The 23,276-nt window shown below is 34.6% G+C and overlaps 1 protein-coding gene and 1 long non-coding RNA gene across 2 annotated transcripts; one reads left to right on the top strand and one right to left on the bottom strand.

Moving 5' to 3' along the window:
• Positions 1–3,397: 3,397 nt before the first annotated feature.
• On the bottom strand, positions 3,398–4,199 carry LOC147480071 (kiwellin-1-like). The gene has a single exon (XM_086576267.1). The coding sequence runs from the start codon at positions 4,119–4,121 to the stop codon at positions 3,555–3,557; it is 567 nt and encodes a 188-aa protein (XP_086432393.1). The 5' UTR covers positions 4,122–4,199; the 3' UTR covers positions 3,398–3,554.
• A 2,392-nt stretch (positions 4,200–6,591) lies between these two features.
• On the top strand, positions 6,592–17,979 carry LOC147480070 (uncharacterized). Its single transcript, XR_015203930.1, has 12 exons — positions 6,592–6,702; positions 8,820–8,862; positions 9,847–9,918; positions 10,372–10,435; positions 10,534–10,689; positions 11,060–11,132; positions 11,226–11,305; positions 12,435–12,494; positions 16,195–16,317; positions 16,450–16,521; positions 17,358–17,404; positions 17,639–17,979. It is a non-coding gene; the product is annotated as an uncharacterized LOC147480070 (long non-coding RNA).
• The last annotated feature ends 5,297 nt before the right edge of the window (positions 17,980–23,276 follow it).

The raw sequence follows: 23,276 nt of genomic DNA, 5'->3' as shown, positions 1-23,276 counted from the left end.
TGTATGTTTGATAGAAGAGGATGTCGCAGGAGCTGCCTGGATCGATGATGACTCTTTTTACTGTCCAGCCGTTGATTTTGATGTGCACTACCAGGGCATCATTGTGAGGTAGGTACACCTTGTCTAGATTGTCCTCAGTGAATGAAATTGTTGTTGTTGTTTGAGGGTTGGTAGGATTGATCACCTCAGCTTTGTGGGAGAGGTGGTAGATTTCTTGAAGTGCTCCTACCCGTCTGCGCTTTTTCCGACCTGAGGTTTCATTGTTGGAGGTGTCTGTAATCATGTTGATTATCTTTTCCTCGTCGTGGTTGGAAGACTGTTGTCTCTTGTTGTGCCTCGACCGACCTGGAGATTTAGATCATTAGGCTATTATGCTCCTGCTACTGTTGTTAGCAGGTTGTTCATGGCTTCGGCTCCTGCTTTTGTGGCGATTGGCATTCAGCTTATGCCTGAAGTCGCTTTCTGGCAAGAACTCTTTCAATTTTCCCTCCTCGACTAAGTCTTGGAGGTAGTGCTTGAGGCTCCAACATTCATTGGTGTCATGGTGGTGGAGTTTGTGAAAATGGCAGTATGGACATTCTAGTATGGCGATCACCTTGTTGATGTTGGGCTTGAAGTATGGTGCTGTATATATCTTCTTCAAGATCTGACTTGGCATCCTGGAGAAGTTGGAGAATTCTCTTTTTGTGTAGGAGGGCTTGTGGGAACTGGAGCCCTTGTTGTTGGTGGTGGTGCTGCTGCCTGAGTGATGATTGTTTTCTTTGGGTCCTCGCTTGTCGCTTATTGTGAGGACTTCTTTGCCTTTGGGTTGGGCCAGCCATTCTTCGTACTTGATGTACTTGTCAATTCTGTGGTATAGGTCGTCTAAGCATTCTGGCTTGTTGTGCATTAGAGATCCTGCTAGGTCAGAGTCGTCCAGGAGATCGTTGGTGAATACAGAAGTTGCAAAGTTGTCCTTTAGGCCTAGCTCCATTAAGAGGAGTTCTTTCTTGAAACGTCCTAGGAAAATACGGATCATCTCGCCATGTGCTTGCTTGAGCTAAAACAAGGAGTCCAGGTCGGCTTGCTTCTTCCTGTTGTGGACGAACTCTGCTGCGAACGTCTCAGCTAGCTTGTCGAAGTTGCTGATTGAATCAGGAGTGAGCGTGTAGAACCATTCTAAAGCTCCGTCCTTCAGGCTGGCTGGAAAGAGCTTGCACTTCAGGTAGTCGTACTCTGGAGCGCTGTAGAGTGTGATAGTCTGGCTGAAATGGGCTACGTGCTGGCCTGGACACGAGCTACCGTCGTACAGTAGGAACTTTGGTTGGATGAATTCGGAGGGAGGCTGCTTGTCCCTGATTTCAGTGGTGAATGGTGACGCCTTGTACGTCTGGAGTATCTTCTGAGTGATCTGGATCGCGCTAGTCTTGTCGTTCGACTCCTCCAACCTTTGGGCAAAGTCTTCTAACCTTGGATTGGTGGTGGTGGTGAGGGCTGTGACGGCGTTGTTCTCCATCCGTCCCCAAGTGCTGTAGGGGGATTTCCGAATCACAACGAACGGATGACACGTATGGGAAATAACCTAAGACTATAGATGTCCAGAATGAGACGAGGACCATCGGATCAGTTATGTGAATAAGTGATCTCGTGCTCAGCATGAGTATTTAGTGGACATGTGCCAAGCACATGACTGACCACCTTCAAGCATAACAGTTACCCCAGTCATTAGGAACTGATATAGACAGTTCCTGAACTTAAGGAAACTGAAGATGGCGATCTTTGATGATAAGGAAGGAATCGTGATGACATATCTTAGGAGTTACCTTTTAGATATAATCTTTCCATACATGATGGGACATTATGATCAACAAGGAAACTTACCTCTCATAAGATATGGTCTAGATTCAAACTTCCATAAGAAGAGGAATCCTAATAGGAAGGCAGAGTCTGAAGATGGAATGGAACTCACAAGCAGTGAAGACAGCCCTAACCCTAGGACTCTCGTAACACTTCCTATATAAACCATAGGGATTCACTCTTAGGAACTACGCAAAATAGGGTTTGATTCTCCAATAGAACAAAGGAGATACGTAGGCAGTCGTCAGAAGGTTCAACCCTGAACTCACTATCATCTCATCCCTTCTCTATTCAGCAAAGGATTCTAGATCACAAGGCACAGAGGAAGATCAGGGGATACTTGGAATTTGCCCTACAGTGCCGTTGTTGGCGTTGGAAGTGGCTTGCTCGCACATCGTTTGGTTTTCTTGTTGCAATGTGATGAAGGCCTCCTGGAGATTCTTCTTCATCTGATCTCCTAACATTTGAAATGAGGGGTCCATGGTGGTTTTTCTAACCAGCTTCGTGGGCTTGAGAAAAGAGTGTGTGTTCTTTTCTTAAGGAAACGAACTGGCAGACGACGCCAATATAGAGGTTTGTGTTTGGGGGGACAACGACCTGATGTTCAGTTTAATAGGGAATGACTGCACTCTTCTTGGGATAAGAGTTGCCTACATATCAAGTTTCTTGGGTCAAACTTGAATCAAGCCTTACATAGTTCATCTATCTCTACTTATAGATGTTTGAGTTGACCTTCCTTATTTGCTTCAGGTCATTATAAAGTGTAGATCCACATTGTGTGCTATCTTAATGATTCACCATTACTCTGATGTTACAAAGTAAATGTCTCCTTGATTGGTGCGTTGACTGAGCTCTGGTTGGGACGACTTGGGGTTGGGTCGTTGGTACGTTCTGTTGGATTGGTACGAGCTGATGGAGTATGACCAGGGCATGGCTCTGGGGCAAGGCCAACTAGGCGGCCGCCTTAGGGCCCCGGAGTCAAAGCCCAATAATAAGGCCCCCATTTAGTGCGTGGGTCCAGGGTTTGTCTACTATTATCAAATGATCTGGATTCAAAATTGTTCACAAAGAGAGTCTAACCTGGGGTAATTGTAGAGAAATTAGAATAGCAACCAACTACACTAATTAATTTTGGATGCTTATCAGGCATTTAAAATACTTTTTAAGAATTCGCCTTGGGCCCCCACAATCTCAGAGCCGGCCCTGAGTACGACCTGGTGTGTGGACACGTACACTGTAGTGCAGAACGGAGAGTACTTATAGGAATGTTTTATTACCTTGTAATGTTGTAAAAAAAATAGAATTGAGTTTGTCTATAAAATCAAATGAACAACTATGAATTTTGCAAGCCTTGCTAGAAGCCAAAATTGCGTGTGGAATGTGGATGTGGATGAGTCAAAAGTGTTCATCAAATAAGGAGCTTCTCTTTGTATTTAGCAAATAGTTTTAAGGTACGAGTTTTTATTTTATTTTTCTCTTTTGTTTTTAAATATGAGTTGAAATGGAAACAGATGACCCAGGATACTACTACTAATGATCAACAAGCAACTAACACAGACCGTGACATAAATATGATTTACATATATACATTCAGTTCAGAACAGTTTGATTATGTACATACAAAGTTTGAAGTTTGAACAACTGGAAAGGAGAGTTGATAAACACAATCACCCGAATGTATGAAGAGTGAAGAACGTAAATGTAAATGATCGAGGATCTTAAGCATCAGACCAAACAATGTCCAACTCGCCCCAGTCACTGCTAGGCACTCCCAAAGCTTTCCACACAGCTTTAGATGCATCCACAATGTTGTTTGGACATGGGGGCTGGTAATCATGGTCACTATCACAGCCCATAGTTGAGTCACACTCATCAACCACCCTGGCCACCACACTGCGGCCATTACCGCTGATTGTTATGTTTTTGAGGCACCTGCTTTCGTGGTTGAACCATCCCGTTGAAAGTGCTACAACTGGAGTGTCATCAGAATGGTACTGATTATCACATTCTGATGGTCCACCACCATCTCCTCCTTTCTGGAAACTGTTGATTGTCAAGACAGCCTTTGTTTGGCTAGACACAGGTGGCGAACACTTATATATGGTGTACATCTTTCCTTGTTTACAACAATCAGAGTCATTCTCCCTGTTGCATTGACCTGGAGGAGGTTTTCTTCCCCTCACTTTGCCGCTTGGGTTGCAAGACTGAGCCCTAACTTCAAGAATATCTGTACTTAAGTTGAGGACGATTAGAAGTAACACACTTAAACATAAGTTTCTCTTCATCTTCTATACCAGCTTGTTACCTGCTTCCTTGTGTAGTACTGCTTAATGATATGCTAAGATGGAGCACAAGTGAGCTAAATATATGGAACAACCTCCCACCAAGTTCAGCTTTGTGGTCTTACCAGAAAAGAACAGAGTAAGGTATCTCAATATATTTTATACCTACATGCTACAGTATTATAGCAAAATACCCTCCAAATTAATCTTCAGATCCTCAGATCCTATTGGCTATTGTCAGTACCGTTCTCGCAGTTCCGTACCTTGGCAATCAAGTGGAGTTTTATTATTACTTAAGTTAGAACGTGACCAACATCTACTGCTTTAATTGGATTTTATCAGATGATAACTTGGTTTTGTTATATCAACTTAGCCACTTAGCTGCATCCTATTGTTTTCTGTTTTTCCTGCACGGAGTTGGTGATGGTCAACATCAATGATCAAAGGATCGAATTCAGGATAATGACAAAATCAAAGACCATGAATACTGAGTAGTTAAGAATGCTCCCAGGAAGCCACCTCAATCCCCTTTTTTCTCTGAGGTGGACACCTCAGCTTTTATAATGATTCGGCATAAAAAAATGAATTATACGCCCTTTTGTACGCATAAATCGGGAAAACTGAAGAAATCTTCGGTATACATCCGTTCTCTCTCCCCCGACCTTTCTGAAATTAAAAAATTAATTGGGACTTAATGGTGAAAACCTCTTGGGTTCTCTCTCCCTCCACCTCTCAGTTTAATTGGGAGTCATAATTGTGAAGACCCATTCGTTCTCTCTCCCGGTCTCCCCCACCCCTCAATTCTCATTTGTCAACAACGAAGAAGCAAGCAATTAGCGTGAAAATCCTACATCTTCTTCTTATTCCAAATAACAAGAGTCTATTTTTTTTTCCCACCGCTACTTCCCCTCCTCTCTAGGTTTTACACCCATCTTCTTCCACTTCGATTTTGTTTAATCCACCTATTGATTATTACTAACCTTAATAGATTACTAACATTCAAAAGATTGAAAAAAGGTTAAAAGATTTCTTACATTTTATTGATCAATGGATGGAGCACAATCAAGGTAACGTACTTTATTTTCATTGTTTAAGAAATAGGGTTGTGTCAAACTTTGATTTTTATGCGTCTTTTGTGTAGTTGATTTGAAGACGAAAGAAGGTGTTGCGCTTGCTGTCGAAAAGCGCATTACTTCGCCATTATTACTGGTAGAGGTAAGTTTGCTACGGGTAAATTCATGGTAGAGATGGTGTACACCGTTATGTAAAATGTCAAATTTTGAGAGTCTTTCGTTGATGAGTTGAACAATTTGTTTTTCATGGTATATCTATTGAGTTGCATTCACTAGAGCCGAGTTCATTGACGAATCAATCGAAGTATTTGCCGATTATCTAAACCAGGGCCAATGTCCAATTGAAGGTTTGCTACAATCCCCTCGATGTTGGTATTTGCATATTCATATTGTTATTGTGCATGCTTATATTTTCCAATAATTTGTTTTGAAAAATATGATCTTTTAAATTAGTTAAGCATGAAATTCATTGTGCCGCATCTTATGTTTAATCACTACCTGAAATCATATGCATTAACATTAAAACACTTACATAGTCCCATGGGGAAATTTGCCCCATAATTTCACTGTGTTGATCTTCACTAATGTAAGCATGGGAACATAACAAACACCAATGTGACATCAATGCTATTCAATTTCTACATTCTTTGGAAGTATAATTGTATAAGTGGTCATCAAGCATCACTAAATCAGGCATGTGAATTTAGGCTTTGTTCAGAGATCTAATCAATAAGTTCCCAATTCCCACTGCATTTTGTTTAAAATTTTGTTATAGAAGAAGTAGAAAAGGAATGTAGTCATAAGCGAGGTACCGACACATGCATGATATGGAGCTATCTCTCCTTAAAGCTCTACCGTCAATGGAATTTCAACCTTAAAATTAAAATTGATGTTCTTGATCCTCATAAAAATTAGAAATTATATTGATAGGAAATAGTTTTTTTTTTTTTGGTAAAGATAGTAGTTGATAGGAAATACTTAGTTCTTTCACTGAACTTGGTCAATGTATTATTGACAAGGTCCTATTGGCATTATAATTATATTATTACTTTTGCAGGTAGCTTTGAAAGTTATTCAATCCAAGATGATCTTTTAGGAATATTTGTATTTTTTTTTTGTCGTAAATAACTAATGTGTGAAATTCATGGATCAATCAATTAAGAAGGATTAAAAGACAATGATTAAATTCTTTCTAGATTTTGTTATTTATTATAGTCTCTTAGTGATAATTATATTATGTTCACATTTTCTTTGTTTTTTAGTGAGCCAGAGGTGAGCTTCTCAACAACTGTCAAGCATGCTATGCTAGATAATGTAAAAATAATTAATAATGTATGTACTTATGGTTAGTATACAGACTTTGGCTGATAGACATTTTAACATGTATGTCAGAGAGGTGCCAATGAGGGCTCCTAAGCGCCCAACTGGGGGGCAAATAATAGTGTACTCATAAAAGGTGGTTTACAAAGATATCCTCAAATCCATCAACCTTGGAATGCAATTTTGATCAGGTAAACAAGTCCCGAATGACTTACACCATCTTCATTTTGTTCTAGTTGACTTTACTGTATGTTTTATGATGTTGAATATGAATTAGTTCGTCAACGATAGTGTGGGATTTATTTTTAACTTTTTCACTACAAATAAATTTCTATTGCTCTCAATGTGTGTGGCATTGGTGATGCATGCATGTGGCAGTAAATTATTGGGTTATTTAGGGATTGGTCCTACTTATTTAGGGGTATTTAGGGATAGGTCCTAAAATTATTGATTATTAGGCTTTAGTCCTACTTTTATCGATTGACCTTGAGTCAACTCAGTTGATCGTAGTCAACCCATTTTATAATAATATAATTTTTGTTTTTTATAAAAATGGCCAAACTACCCTTTCTTTCTTCTTCTCAATTGACCAATTAATTAATCAATGATAAACCTTCAAACATCAAATTCAAAGAGTGAAATGAAAATGAAAACATCAATCCAATCCAATCCAAATCGGTCGACAACAACAAAGACATAGAAGACTACTTTTAGCAATCCATGTATCAACACCCAAAACCATTTATGAGTCGAGGAATCAAATTTTAGCAATCCAATCCAAAAGAGAACAAAAACAAAATGGATGCGAAGCAACCCAACTTCAACACCCAAAACCATTTAACTTAGGAGAATCAAATATGGATAACCGATGTGGAGATGATTATTTTTCATCACAATTTTCGCGAACCAATATGAAGAAACGGATATATGGAGGGTTATGATTTATTGTCGATCTGAGCTTGGTTGAGATTTGATACAAAATGGGACGAAACAAATAATCCAAATGGATTCGAAGAAAATAATCCAATTTCAATTTCGATACCGATACCAAGCTTTTCAATTCTGAGGCCAGGTGTCGGATTTGAAGTTGTTGAGGTCAATAACTTAGAACCGATATCGATATCAATCAATAACGATTAGAAACAACAACAACCCATTTTTCATTCCTCCTAATCTTCACCTCAAACTCTCAAAACCATAATCCAATTTCGATACCGATTCACCAAAACCAAATTATGATGCGAACTCTCCCGGATACTTCATCATCAAGACCTCATTTTTTCGGTAGTAGCCATCGTTTTTAGGCGTGGATAGGATGTTGGATGTCGAAATTCAACTAAAGACAAAACAAGAAATAGTTTAATCCTTACAATAATACGGACCATTTAAGAGTGAATGTTGATATAAAGATTGTGTTGCAAGTGAAATTGCATTGATCTGATAAATAATAATTTTAGATGACTTTGGTTTTATGGATACATTTTCAATACCGATACTCAAAGTGAAGCAAAATTCTCATTCAATTCGTTATTAAAGATGGTTATGTGGACCGCGATTTGGTTGTTGACAAAATCTTTTGGTCTGCTTTGTTTCTTTGGTGGGTTCAAGAATCATTGATTAATTAATGGGTCAATTGAGAAGAAGAAGAAAAGTTTGAGAAGAAAGAAAGGGTAGTTTGGCCATTTTATAAAAAATAAAAATTATATTATTATAAAATGGGTTGACCACGGTCAACTTGAGTTGACTCAAGGTCAATCGATAATCAGTGTAATTTACTTTCCATAAAGCTTCGAAGTTTAAACCTTATATTCCAATAATCGATTTTTCCAATTTTGGGACCATTTGGTGCAACCCACTAAATTGGTCGATTTATTCTTAAATAAGTACTAAAACCTAATAATCGATAATTTTAGGACCTATCCCTAAATACCCCTAAATAAGTAGGACCAATCCCTAAATAACCCTAAATTATTACTTTGTTCCCTAGGTAGTTTAGCCTTGATTCCTTTAAATGATGTTCACGATAAACTAATTGAGTTTGTCAATCAATGTAATTAACTTTCATCAAAGACAAAATTTCACCATGGTGCTTTTTTCCAAATGAAGATTTTTTCCAACAACATGTAATCATAAACCAAAGAAATTAAGTTTAAAATTTCAAAATTATATATTGCCGAATCTCATAAAAAATTATCCAAAGCTTCTCCAACGGTCTAGCCTCCAAAGTGTATAGTACAATTGCATCCTGTCATTTATGTGCATTGTATCTCATCTTCCAACTTAAAAACTTACACAATTTGCATTGCAGTTTGAGTATCTGCAACTTGGAAAGGGAAATATATACTGGAAAGGTATGTATATTGTTTTAAAATTAAATAATTGTTTTATTTAACTTTATTAAAAGATTATATGAGTTGGAATTTTTCTGCTTAAGTATATCAGAGCTACTCATACCCGATCGCAGATCCCACTCGATTAATCATGGAGCTCAAAACCCTTGCCTTTCATACCTTTTCATTATATTTAGGCTTCAAATTGGAGGTTTGCTTTTTTCCTATCTCGATGCTTAAAACATTATTCCCTTTGCTTTGGGCTAACTATATGAGGATATTGTAGTGGGCAAAGTATAAAATATTCATTTCTTTCAAATATAATCAATAAACCCGAAGTTTCTATATTTAAACAAACTCATGTTTAGGTTTTATCGATATTATGTTTCTTCTTAAATATAATTGATATGTCATCCACTTGGAGACTTGGAATATACCATTGTATATTTTGTTAGTGTAGTTGCTTTGGACATCCAAGATGTATTTATTAACATGGTTTTATTCCAAGTAATACACAAATGCAAAAATTTAAATTCATATTTAAGTCCTTGGTGCAAAAACTATGAACACATTTAGCCATAGATTTCTATAAGAACACGCAATTGGTATGCAAAAGCTTTAGGATTGTGTTGCATGGAAATCGTAGTATTGTAACCGTAACATGTTTTAAGAATTGCATTAGCAATGGTTTTCTTGATCTTCATTTTCTTCCCCTTTTCTCCACATTTCTAGACTTTGTATGTCTTGGATTAAGTTAGACTTTATTTTTATATATTGATGTAAGAATTAAAACTGAGAACGGTGAGAAAATGGGGTGTTCTTCATACCTCTCAAAGGAGGTGAGTTTACAGAGCACTTTTCATTGATAGTGCTAGCCCAATCTTCTATGAAGTATGTACCAATTGCTTCATACCAATTTTCTATAATTAGAAAAGCGTGTTTGTTGCTTAATATTGATTTTTTTTTATGCAGTATGACAATTATTGTTGTGGGCATTGTACCTAGGTACACATTCCCTTATTCAACATCCACAAAAGAAGTCGTTCTATTTGGAAGCATTCTTTCTGGATAATTGAGGTAAGGAATGCTTCCACATCATTTTTTTTTTCATAAAGTCATGTTAGTGATTTTATTCAACAATATTTCCTTACTAGAGGATAGAAATTACTCTGTAGGAGCGCCACGGGAAAAGTTAAACCAACACTTCAAGAAAAATCAGTATGCATGGGAAGTGTAGACACTCATTTAAACTACAGCTTAATAGATTAGAGCTAGACAAATGAAAAATTGTATCTACATCTTATATTAGTATACTATTTCTAAAGCTTTAGTGTATCTATTCTTGCACTAGAATATAACAATCAGGGGACATGGATGCCTTATAAGAATTGGTGGGGCATAAGTTATTGATCCAGTTTCTCAAGCTCTAGAACCTGACAAGTTGAACTAGGCCTAGAGTACGGTAATATCAGAAACATGTATCAAATGATTAATGTTCTTATCGATATCATCATTTTCCTGGATCATTAGGACATTGAGCTGCTTTTGTGCCAAAAATCATAAATGCCAAAGATACGAGCATCATGGCGTGGAGGTATTCATACAACCATTAATACTTGAATAAATCATTTTTGTTACTTTTTCTACATTAGCAAACAAACAAATATAATAGTCGAACTATCTTTATGACAGATCATGCCACTCAACCCTTTTGTGTGGCTGTAGAGACCAGGAATCATCTTGGAGTATTTGTAGAGATGCATGGTAATGGACAACCGTTGATCCATTGGAATTGTGAGCGAGAAAGAGAAAGGGGAGATCAATGAGAGTTCAATGAAATACTATTTGGTAAGAGTTCTTTAGGTCTTTTCCCAATTGGAACTTAACGTTATATTTGCAACTTTTGATATCTTTGGCGTCTTATTAGATATCTAACAATTTGGAACATGTGCCACGTGCTATTCTCATGTATCTTGATAATATTGTAAGTTACTTCTCTCATGAAGGTCTGTCACATTGATGGAACATGAACTAAAGGCTGTAGTATAGCTATTTATTTGTAAGCAATTGCTTCGTGTAGTGAGAGAAAAAAATATAAAGAATAGGGTAGCAGTTTAATGCTTCTCAAAGCGCCTGGGCTTATGAACTTTAAGTGAAAAAGATGAATGTGATAATGCAAGTTAGTTACCACTTGATTGCTACGGAGGACTGATTTCAGGTATCATTGTGGAGAAGACAACAAGCATGGCATCAATGCAAGATTTTCATAGTAGGACGAATATACATATCAGGTTCGTTCAACCATATTGTTTTATCTTTTTTCACAACCCATTTAGCTCATATATTTGGTACGGTATAATATTAACTCTCATTTGTTGCTATAGATGAAAAAGATTGCGACAATTTGCTTGACTAGACATTAAGCTACTACACAATGAGCCGACCAAGATATCAAAGCCATAAGGTAGGCATATCAAAGCCATAAGGTAGGCAGAATTTCTACTTCCAAAATATGTTACTATGTATTTACATACTGTCAATAGGATTGTCATTTATGCTTCAAAGAGTAACTCCAATTTGTAATTTTTTTAATTAATAGATAAATAGAAATTGTGGTTTAGGATTAAGTTACTTTTATTCATTTTTTCATATACGTTGTGGATCAGATGGGAATTCAAATTGCTAGGTTTCAGATTTTTTTTTGTTGGTAACAAATTTTGGTAAAATTGGAATTGCATGATAATACTCTAATCTAAGCCTCATTGTTGTAATTCGAATTATTCAAAAGTCTATGATGAAGAGTGTTTCAATTCCTCACGATATCATGTGGTTGCTAGGTATAAAACAAAAGATTGCATGGAAAATTTGATAGATTATGTTTAGTATGTGGCTTTGATAGTGTTGCATGAAACTTTCACTTTCATTAACAATTCCAAATATAATTATAATTAGTTCATGGAAGGTTAATTTGATTAGTCTTGGTTATTCTGTGGTTGATCTTGATGAGTTGGAGCTGAGCATAATGCGATAATGTGGTCTCAATGTAGTCTATGGCATGACACGATTAAAACATAAGTGAGGTAGTTTTCACATTACCTATTACATGTACGTTGTCAGTGTGTACCACTTTCCTATGATTTGGTAAATGTTGCATTTGATAAAAGCGGCCGTGGAGAGCATGAGGTCCTCATATACGTTAATTTATCAAACTATTTGGGTTGAATGTGAAGCGTAAGTGTTCAAAGGGGGCTTACCATTGGATCCAAATGACTACAGGTTTCACCATACAACAAACACTTCTGCACATTGTTGCATTTTTTTTATTCCTTTTTATGGTTCCATACTCCAATATTATATGTGTTATATAATTTGAAAACTACCTCACTTAAGAGATTTTCCTAAAGGTAGATGGTAAGATGGTAGTATTGTAGGATACTACTTGGATTTCTATAAACTTATCTTTTATGCAAAAATTGCTTCTGAAGAGAGTATATGTTTTGTTGGTATTCATGTACATTGTATGAGTCTTATATAAATATGTTGTTTAGTTGGTGATTATTGCATAAATGATTTCCAATTTCCTTTTGTTGTAGCTGACCTTCATGTTTCTCAAAGAATCAGCAGTCAAGTATTTCATTGACACCCATTTTCAGGTTCGTTTCACTGTCTTTAATTTGTTAATTAATTCAATTACTATTAGTTTAGATTTGTTAGAAACAACTTGATGTCTCGATATGTGCTTCCAGTTTAGATCTAATTTTATAAACAGTGGATAAAATTGTCATGCAACACTTTTGACACCCAAATCAAAATTGTCATGCAACACTTGAATAAAATCAAAATGCTTATGAACAAAAGTTTACTTTTGATACGTTGGTCATGAGCATAATACCTTTTGAACATATGAATAATACATTTTTTTTTTTTTTTTTTTTTTTTTGCTTAACAAGGCTACTTATTGGTTGCTTTATATTTTCTTGCAAACTTATTGTTGTTCTTAAAAGAAAATTTTAAGAATGTCTTTGTCATATTTTCTTTCTTTTCATGGACTTCCAGTGGAACATTTAAACCTAAAAGTTGCCTGGCCTCAATTTGGAGAGAAACTGGATGGTATTAGTTTGAGTAGGTGCAAGGGATTAAATTTGGTTAGACTAGGTTGCTTAGCAACATAGCTCACATGGGGATTGTTTGTTAGAGTAGATGTCTTGACTATATAAGTTATCATAGTATATGTGAAAGCAACAGACCATGGAGTACAAAGGGTTCGGGACGCGTAAGAAGAGCACTTTATTTTAACTGTGCAATGAGAGTACAAAACATCAATAGTAGACAATGATTGGGATTAACATTTTACCATATAGGTTTGGACTAGAAATTAGTGAAATTATCATGTTCTTTGTCCTTCATGTGTCTTTTCTCTTTTTGTGTGTGTATATATATTGTTACATCTTTCGAATTGAGATTGATATAACAATTCTTTCGAAATGATATGAGAAACATTTAGGTTTGGTTATGTGTCATAAATTTTCGATAAAATCAACATTTATGGTACATGTATGTGTCCCCTATTCTGCTTTATGGCCAAGTCTCTCTCTTAAACTTTTTGTAAATTTGACATGATTGTTTAAGAATGATTGATAGACATATCTATATGTAAAAGCTTCATGATCTTTGAATTGATGAATAATAAGAGAAACAAAAGCAAAATTGTAAAAGTGTGCTAATGAACATGGAGATGGCTTGACAATCAAGTCCATTCATATTAACATACATAGCATGCATGGTGCCAATGATGGAACTATGGGCAAGGGTGGTGTCTATGTAGATATGGTCGTTCAAGGGGACTTAGTTGTTCCTTAGAATAACTAATAATGAACTGCCTAGAGCTCTTAAGAAGAAAAGCCTTCTACTCTATGTGACTTGCCCTTCCTCATTTCTTACATTTTTTTTTTTCTCTATATCACTTACAATTGAAGAATTTATTCTAAAAAATGGGTTGAGCTTAAAAATCTAGACTAATAATGTGCTTTATTAGTGGGCATAAATGACTCTTTCTCCTCTGTTGCCCATGATTTTCTTGGATGTAAAGGAACTACATATTTTGCTCGCCTATATTAAAACCTTACTTTCTTACTTTTCATTTTCAATTCTTTTTAAGTTGAGGTTTTTTTGTGTGGGTGTTTATCGAATTGGTTTCTCCTCCTCAAGTGTATTCGATGACACCCCTTTCTTCTGTAAAAGGTACTGCCCATTTCTTTACAAAATCAAATGCTTTTAATGAATTGAATTGCTTCTATAAAATCAAATGCTTATGGGGTTCTCTTTCAAAAAAATATTCTATTGTTTTTCTTAATAAGTTTCCTTATCAACTGGAGTTTGTTTCTATAGGAATCATTTTACAATATAAAGAAGATAGGGTAGAAAAATTGGGATCAAGTTGCATCATGTCGAGAAATATGTTAGTTGAAGGTGAAACTTCTACTGCCCCTTTGATCTAAAGTTTTTTCGTTAATTGATTTATTGTGTTTCATATAGATTGATTGTAAATTTAGATGGTAATTAAACTTGCAATTGAGCGTGATTCAAATTGCATTAAAGCAAAATTTGATTAATCTCTATTATCAAATGGGTGTTTGGTAATTTGGTGCATTTAAGATGGTTGAGCAAGTCTTTCAATTTTTGACAAAATAACCATAATAATTTCAAATCATGGCTTTCAATGTGTATAACATTAGTTATGAACTATGAAGCACCGATACGTCCCTAAGGGTGAAGTATCCGTGTCTGATACGTGTCTGACACAGATACGCCCCGATACACGTCGGATATGCAATTTGGAGTATCTGATTTTATAATTAATTTTTTAATTTTCGACACGCGGGGGATACGCGGGGGACAGTAATCTCACACATACAAGAAGTTTTTTGGAACTTCAACAAAAAAAAAACAAGTGAAATAAAATCCAAGTTAAGAAGAGATGCAAGAGAAGAAAGATTAAGTGAATCCAAGTTATACATGTAAGTTGCTGCTTAATGTGTTTGAATTGGTCATTTTATGAAGTAGAATTGCCATTTTAATTTGAATTTGGTGAAAAATGCTCAATTATATAATATTTATATATATATATATATATATATATATATATATATATATATATATATATATATATATATATATATATATATATATATATATATATATATATATTATTCAAACGTGTCCATGACATATCCGTGTCTTATATTTTTGAAAAATGTCGTGTCCGCGTATCCGTGTCGCGTATCGGTATCTATGCTTCCTAGGTTATGAAGGACTTGGGTTTGTAGAAGTTGGTATATCTAAAAAACTATATATTCAGAGGTGTTATTATAAGTCTATTGATTTACATACTTTTACCTATTAATCTTTAGTCCTTGAAATGGAAGCAATAACATCCTTTCCAAAACTTCTTATTGGGAGCTAGTTATGTTTGTCCAGTCTCAGCTTCCTATATAACATTTTTCATGTGCTTCCGGTTGTTAAGGGTGCTTGGTATTTTGAGGTTAAGGATCAATGATGAAGTTTTGAATGGTCAAGCAAGTCTTTTCAGTCCAAAATCAGGAGATTATTGAAGTTCGATATGCTCACCATTCTTCGAGTACTCCTCAGGCAAAATGAATCCCTTTTGGCTCTCCAACTATTCCCCCTTTTCATACTACGCAGATCAACCTAAGACAATTATGTGACACTGCAAATATTTTACCCTTCAATAATCCCATTGAAAATGTGAGTGGCTTTGAGTAATAGCTTGATAGTAGTGAAAGAAAAGTCTTAGAATTGATATAATTTGATAACAACTTGATTCTTGATTAATTTACAGACTCATGTTACTGCAACGATGACACTTTCATTTGAATGGTTGGGTGTTAGTAGCAAAATTGGGAACCAACCGTGCATATGTGTCATGAATTAGTTAATTACGTGACATAGATTTGTATGCAAGTAAAAAAAAGTAGTTTTTGAATGCATAACATTTTCTTAAGTTCTTAGTGTTGACTGTTGACTTGAGCTTGGTTGTGTTGAATTTTTTCTTTACAAAAATTATTAAAAAAGGAATTTCAATAAATTTCAAGATTTTTTTAAATAATCTTATTGCTGGCTATTTTTGGATGTGAGCTCAAGCTTATACACCGCTATAGCTACTCTAGGATGGTTTTATTATTTAGTTTGTGAATTAGGCATAAAGTGCTTACATTTGTATTGACAAGACAATTTCTCATCTTATGCATCTGTTTACTCTAGCAATTTATATTTATGTATTCAGTTTTAAGCAATAGTTTTCTAATATTTCGTTGTTTTTCTTAAGAATTTCAGCAAGTAGAGAAGCGTGAAGAGACGAGTACGGATTATTGAAGCAAGTACGGAGAAAATGACATTGATAAAGCGAGTTGTAATGCGGGAGCTGTGGGCATCAATTACTTAACCCCTAATCAATAAGTACACTCAATTGACATGTACCCACCCTTCACTATAGTCATAATGGGATAGCAGTAGTGTATCATCTAATTAATTGACCCTTATAGTCAATGTCAATGTCAAAGCTTACTATTCTATTTTTTGGATGTGCAGATCAAATAATGGGAGGAGTTGAATATTCCTAAAACATGTTCTTCAAGATTGTGAAGAACAAAAAGTTATCAGGTGAGTGGTCAATTAATTAAGTTTCATTTTTTGAAAACTTTGTTTTATGTGAGCAATGATTTAGAATTATAGACTTGATATTAACGATTTAACTTTGATTCCAAATCTGCATTATAAAACTTTAATACTAAAATGGCTAGGGTGTTGTCAAGGAATAGTTAAAAAACTTATGCACATTTGAAATCTCTTATGAGCATCCATGTTTGAGTGACTTTATAATAATACTCAATATATATTACCCAATTTTGGGAAAAAATTAGAGTATAAAACTCAGTAGGGTATTGGACAATCAATTTGTATATGAAAGTTTTATGAGTGGCTAGGGAAGACTATAACATATCCAATCCAAGACATGAGGACATGGGGTTTAGATATATATCTATTATGAGTCCCATGTTACAAATGGACTCCTGAACATAAATTATCGAAGAAGATCCTTTGTTCAAATCCAATACATATGTACCATAGAAAAATCAATTTGCCTATTACATTCTTCTTATTTTAATTTATTAGTCATTTTCACCCTTTTTTAATAGCCTTCTTTTTTCTTTTTACTAGCAATTGTCATTCTTAAAGTTAACATGTGTAGTAGAAATTTTCTTTTAATGGTCTTCCTTTTTCTTTTTACTGACAATTTCATGTAGGTCACTTGGTTTGGTCATTGAATTTTGATGCCTTTTTTTTGGGATTTGACATGACAATAATGACTAAAAAGCTTGATTGGCTTGTTTATAGAGAATGTGCATTATCACTTCAACTTAATAATATGATGCTAATCAAGAATATCACGACATTGATAATTTTATTAACATATCTTATTTTTGTCCTCCTTGCAGTTTGGTATATGTTTTGAATTGAGAAAATGAGAAGAAGCTTGCAACAGGTATTCTATTCTTCTTTGTGGTCTGTTTTAAGAATGAAATATTGGTTTAAAGAATGATGATCTCTTTCAAGATATTTACATATGGTGAAGGTAATAAAAAAAACTGAAAAAAGTAGCAAAGAAATATCATTTTTAGGAAAAGAAACTTTCATACTTTTATATATTTCTAATTTTTTGTTCGCATTTTCTACTGGACTTTTAGAATGTTGTGTATTTTCTGGTGGTGATCTTTAGGGATGGCTTTTCATAGTGGTAGTGTTAATGCTATAATGGGTCCTCACACCATTCAAACTGAGACTATGACTGTGGCTACTGGATCTATTGCACCCACCATGGGAGGTGCTTATGGATTGACGTTTGCAGCTTGCACTACAGGGCATTCAATGATTATATTAGCGCCAATGGGAGTGACATCCGCAAGTGCCAATTCTACCTGAATATGCTCTCTTAGTGCCGCAAGAACTTTACAATGAGTGTCTAACACTATCTTCTTTAATCTCTCTCTTATTCTTTTAAGTTATGATTTCTCTGCTTCAAACTTTTAAATTGCTTTAATGTATAGTTTTTTGGGGTAATCATTGATTGGAATGCAAAATTGAGAATGCAAAAAATTAGAAATAGGTCTCTGGTATCTTGAACTTCATAGTTTTGAGCATGGACAAAATTTATTAGATAGATCATATTTACAATCAGAGTAGTAAGAGTGTTGCTTGAAGAACAGTATGTCATATGGGATCATAATTAATGGCATCACTTCTGGCACTATAATATGGGCCTATTATTTAAAGGAGCAATGCAGATTACTACTATAACACAGGAGCTAGCTGTTCGTGTGAAAGAAATACTCCTTCTAATATTTTTGTTATAAGAGAATTTGGCTACACTTGGTCGACATGCACCTTTGTGTAAGGCTGATGAAATTTGTATATTTCCAAAAATATTAATTATATGCTACTTTGGGGGTGCAGAGGTGTTAATACTTAAGTGGCTCCTGGATATTAGACCAATATCTAGATTACAAGCATTAAGCACTCTTGAGATCTTAAACCCAATAGAACCATATCCCATACCATTTGCATACCTCATTTCAGCTTCAAAAGGAGATTTCAAATAGTTGAAGCACACTCTATATGCACTATACCACCCTGGAAATTACTACCTTCTTCATACGGACCAAGGTGCACCTAACACTAAACATCTTGATCTAGCTCAATTTGTATCTGGCAACCCTATTTTCGCTGAAGTTGGCAATGTTTGGTTAGCAAAACAAATTTGGTCATACATATAGGACCTACAATGCTTGTTATTACACTCCCTACAATGGCAATAATGCTGCTAAGGAGTTGTAAACGGGTTCGATTTATTAAGGGTACCCATTTATTAATCTTAGTGCTTCTGACTACCCTTTAGTCACTCAAGATGAAAAAAAGAAGCCTACGGTTTTGCTTTTTCTAACATTGGTGCAAATTTAAATGAATTCAAGAGCATTAATCATGCCGAAGAATTGAATGTTGCAGACTTTATATAGAATATTATAAGCTAATGGGATTTCTTCAACTATAAATTTCCAGGTCAAATATATGAGATGGATCCTGCTGACTTTAAAGTTGAGGAATTTTTGGCTAGCAAAGACTACTCAAACTGCTTTTATGAAGAGTTGTTGTCTAGCAATTGAGAGTCTGTAACGCTAAGAAATTCTTGGCATGCCATTAGTAATCACTATATTTTCAAGTTCGTGACCATTGGAATTATATCACATATCAAATCTTTCTAGAATGATATTATTATTATTATCTTATTATTTTGTAATTGAGACCATTTTAAAACTCCACTATTTAGTGATATATATGAAGTCTTCATACAATTGTGTCAAAGAGTTTTGTTAGGATTTCAAAGGGAGGAACATTTGTTATGACATTATTCTATTTTATTGCTTCAAAAAAAAAAAAAAAAAAAAAAAAAACCTAGACAATTAGTATGTAAATCATGGCATTATTAGTAGTGGCTATATTGCATGTCATATCCCAGAATGACATATGGTTTTGCAGTATTTTTCTAAGTCGCTTCAAGTACATGATGCATTGAAGCATTCCTTTGATTATTTCGGGCAATAGCAAAATTTAGTGTCTAAACATATGTAGTTATGAACATCATTTACAATGGAATTTCCCAATATGAAATCTATCCCAGTGAATTAGAACGTATAAACCCTTCAAACAAAGTATACATATATTATAAGCAATGAGTCATTAGCTATCAATATACATATATTATTTATTCAAGTAGACTTTAGGATTTTGAGTCATTAGCTATCTATGTAGCAAGTCCGGCCATAGGCCGGGCCAAATGGCTACTGATAATTATAAAATATGTGCTCTCTAGACATACAAGGACAATTTTGTAGTCTCAGTCAAGTGATAGATGCAATGGCTTCCTCTATTTTAATTTATTGGCATATCATAATATTTAACTTCAAGTTCTCGAGGTCTGAGTATGCCGTATGCGACTGGCTGGTTAAGTGCACTGCTGCACCAAGGGAAAGTGGATATTCACAAGTCTAGTGTGGAGGCAGTGCTACTTTGGTGAAGTTTGGTCACAACTCACAACGACATGTATAATGTTTTATTCTTAATAAACTTAATTGCTTGGTTTGTTTTATTCTTAATAAAAAATTTTTTCGCTAATGAATTCTTAATAAACTTAGTTGCTTGGTTTGTAAGTTGTGACCTTATATATGAAGTGGTTTTTCGAAGTAAATAATCATTGAATAATATTAAACAGGGAGAAACTCTCCATGACACATCGGGGGAAAAAGTAACTCTTAAAGACGTATTTTTTTTAATCACTTGCAAGGACCGGGTAGATGAAAGGTCAAATATACTCTTGACGTGAAATTAAAAATGGCTCGGATAGATGAAAGGTCAAGTATACCCTAATGCGAAATAATAAACGGCCCGGGTAAACCGAAACGACCCAGTGTATATTTGGGGTATGAACATTCATTCTTCATACCTATTTGGGGTATAAACAATCACTGTTCATACTTTAAGATAATATATGATCAATAAGAACACCTATTAGAGTATGATCGATTATTCATACTTATTGTTCATACTTTAACATGAGCTATGAATACTCATTGTTCATACCTATTTGGAGTATGAACAGTCAATGTTCATACATCAATATAATGTATATGATCAATAAGAACACATACTGGAGTATGGACAATCATTGTTCATACCTCAACATAATATATGATCAGTAAGAACACTTATTAGAGTATGAACAATCATTGATCTTACTAATCATACATTATGTGATGTATGAACAGTATTAACACTTATTGGAATATGAACAATCATTGTTCATACCTATTTGGGGTATGAACAATCATACCTCAATATGAGCTATGAACATTCATTGTTCATATGAATAATCATTGTTCATACCTATTTGGGGTATGAACAATCAATATTCAAACCTAAATATAATGTATGATCAGTAAGAACATCTATTGGAGTATGAACAATCATTGTTCATACCTATTTGGGGTATGAATGATACCTCAACATGAGCTATGAACACTCATTGTTCATACTGTTCATACATCAACATAATGTATGATCAGTAAGAACACTTATTGGAGTATGAACAATTATTGTTCATACCTATTTGGGGTATAAACAATCATTGTTCATACCTCAACATGAGCTATGAACACTCATTGTTCATATGAACAATCATTGTTCATATCTATTTAGGGTATGAACAATCACTGTTCACACCTCAACGTAATGCATGATTAGTAAGAACACATATTGGAGTATGATTGTTCATACTTATTTGGGGTATGAACAATCATATCATTGTTCATACTTCAATATGAGCTATGAACAATCATTGTTAATACATAGCTATTTGGGGTATGAACAATCAATGTTCATACCTCAACATAATGTATGATCAATAAGAACACATATTGGAGTATGAACAATAATTGTTTATACCTCAACATGAGTTATAAACAATCATTGTTCATACCTCAACATATTGTATGAGGTACATGAAGCTTTAGCTAGTGGTGGTAACTTCAAAAGAGTTTGATTTAGAAGTGAGGTTCATCCTAAATTGTTTAGAGTTTGAGTGTGGGAGTTGTGAAAAAGAAAGGTAGACTCTAGTATGGATTAGAATGGTTCTAAGCTAATGAAAACATTGAAAACTTTAGTTGTTGGAATTGAAAAGACTTGAAAACATTGAAATAAAGATTGACTAAAACTTGAAATAAGAACAACAAGATAAGATTGAAGATTGAAATAAAAACAAGTAAATAACAAGTTTTGATTGAAAGGAAATAAAACAACAATAAAGTAAAAACTTGAATTGAAAAACTAGACAATAAATTAAACAAACCAAATTGTTTGGATCCTAAGATAATGGATGGTTTCTCTCTTCTTACTTTTGGGTTATATACCCCTACTTTTGCCTTTTACATATTTGCCCTTCTCCATTACAAATTAGACACCTCACACTTCACTTTTGCTTTTTCTTTTTAGTGTCTTCTTGACTAAGGTAGGTTTTGGGAGAATGCCATATTTTGAGATAAAGGCCTCCATCTCTGGTCTTCTGATTTGAGGGCTTTGACCTTTGACTTTGACTGTTGACTTTGACTTTTTTAGCACTTTTCTATAGTAGCTTCTAGTCTTCATAATAAGCATGATTAAGGTTCCTTTTGGTGCTAAGACGCAGCTTTTATAATAAGTGGTATGAAATACTTCCTAACCTGAAAAAGACAATAAAAGCTATGAGTTGTTTTTTCATTAAGCGTAAGAAATGATGTAATGCAGCAATATACGGGTAATAAAATGCACATTTGGGAGCTTATCACCACCCCCAAATAGCATTTTGCTTGTCATCAAGCAAGGATGAGAGAAAAAAAAACTAAGATCACAAATGAGTGATTTATTATAAGTTATACTAATCTCATTTTGTAGAGTGCTATTGCATTGACCATATGCAACAAGGCCTTAAACCACTAGAAATTCCCTAGTGGACGAGCTTTAAGCCTCTTGAGAGTTTTCCAGTAAAGGTACTCACAAACTTCTTCTATTTAGTACAAAGGGTCTTGTTTCCTTATTTATTCTCAAAAGTTCATACATCTCATTAGTTGCATGTGAATAAGGACAAGCTCCTTTGAATTTAGAATATATATATATATATATATATATATATATATATATATATATATATATATATATATATATATATATATATATAATCATCTAAAGATAAATGTGCAAAACATGAGCAATGAAATGCAAAAGTATAGTCATTTTCGAGGCTTTTTGGAGAGCTTCCTTAAGGTGGGTTCTCACAGGGGTGTGTTGCAATCACAACTCTCTGATAGATTCACTCAAGGTTCGTTCTCTCAAGTGCAGCGGGCACTTATATTCCTCGCATATTCAAATGACATACAAAGAAATCGGGGTCGATTGATCACGCTTGCCACTTACTATCACACCATCACATTCCTAATCGAGCTAGAGGTCTTTTATTAGGAGTTACGGGGCTAGGGTGATGGTTTAGAAAGAAAAATGAATGGAAAAACAAAATCTGATAAGTCAAGAAACTGAATCTTCAAGATATTTGTAATCAGAGAAGAACCTCGTTTTGTTCTTTTGCTTTCGAATTGTGATACATTCTTTTAGCTCTTTGGCTTTGTGACTCCATATGATTTTGAATTTTGGGAGTTCTAACTTTACTTTTGTTTCTTTTGTTTCTGATATATATTGTCTCTTTTTTATTTTGAACTTTTAGGGAGATTCGATTTTTTTACTCCTTTGACTTTTTTTTGGAGTTTTGGTTTTTGATG

Source organism: Coptis chinensis, chromosome 8 (assembly GCF_015680905.1).
Source record: "Coptis chinensis isolate HL-2020 chromosome 8, ASM1568090v1, whole genome shotgun sequence".
Taxonomy (NCBI): domain Eukaryota; kingdom Viridiplantae; phylum Streptophyta; class Magnoliopsida; order Ranunculales; family Ranunculaceae; genus Coptis; species Coptis chinensis.
The sequence above is the reverse complement of the archived record's forward strand: the minus strand, read 5'-3'. Positions and strand labels throughout refer to the sequence as shown.

Coding starts and splice junctions, on each gene's coding strand:
- LOC147480071 (XM_086576267.1), bottom strand. CDS start 4,121: ATGAAGAGAAACTTATGTTTAAGTGTGTTACTTCTAATCGTCCTCAAC.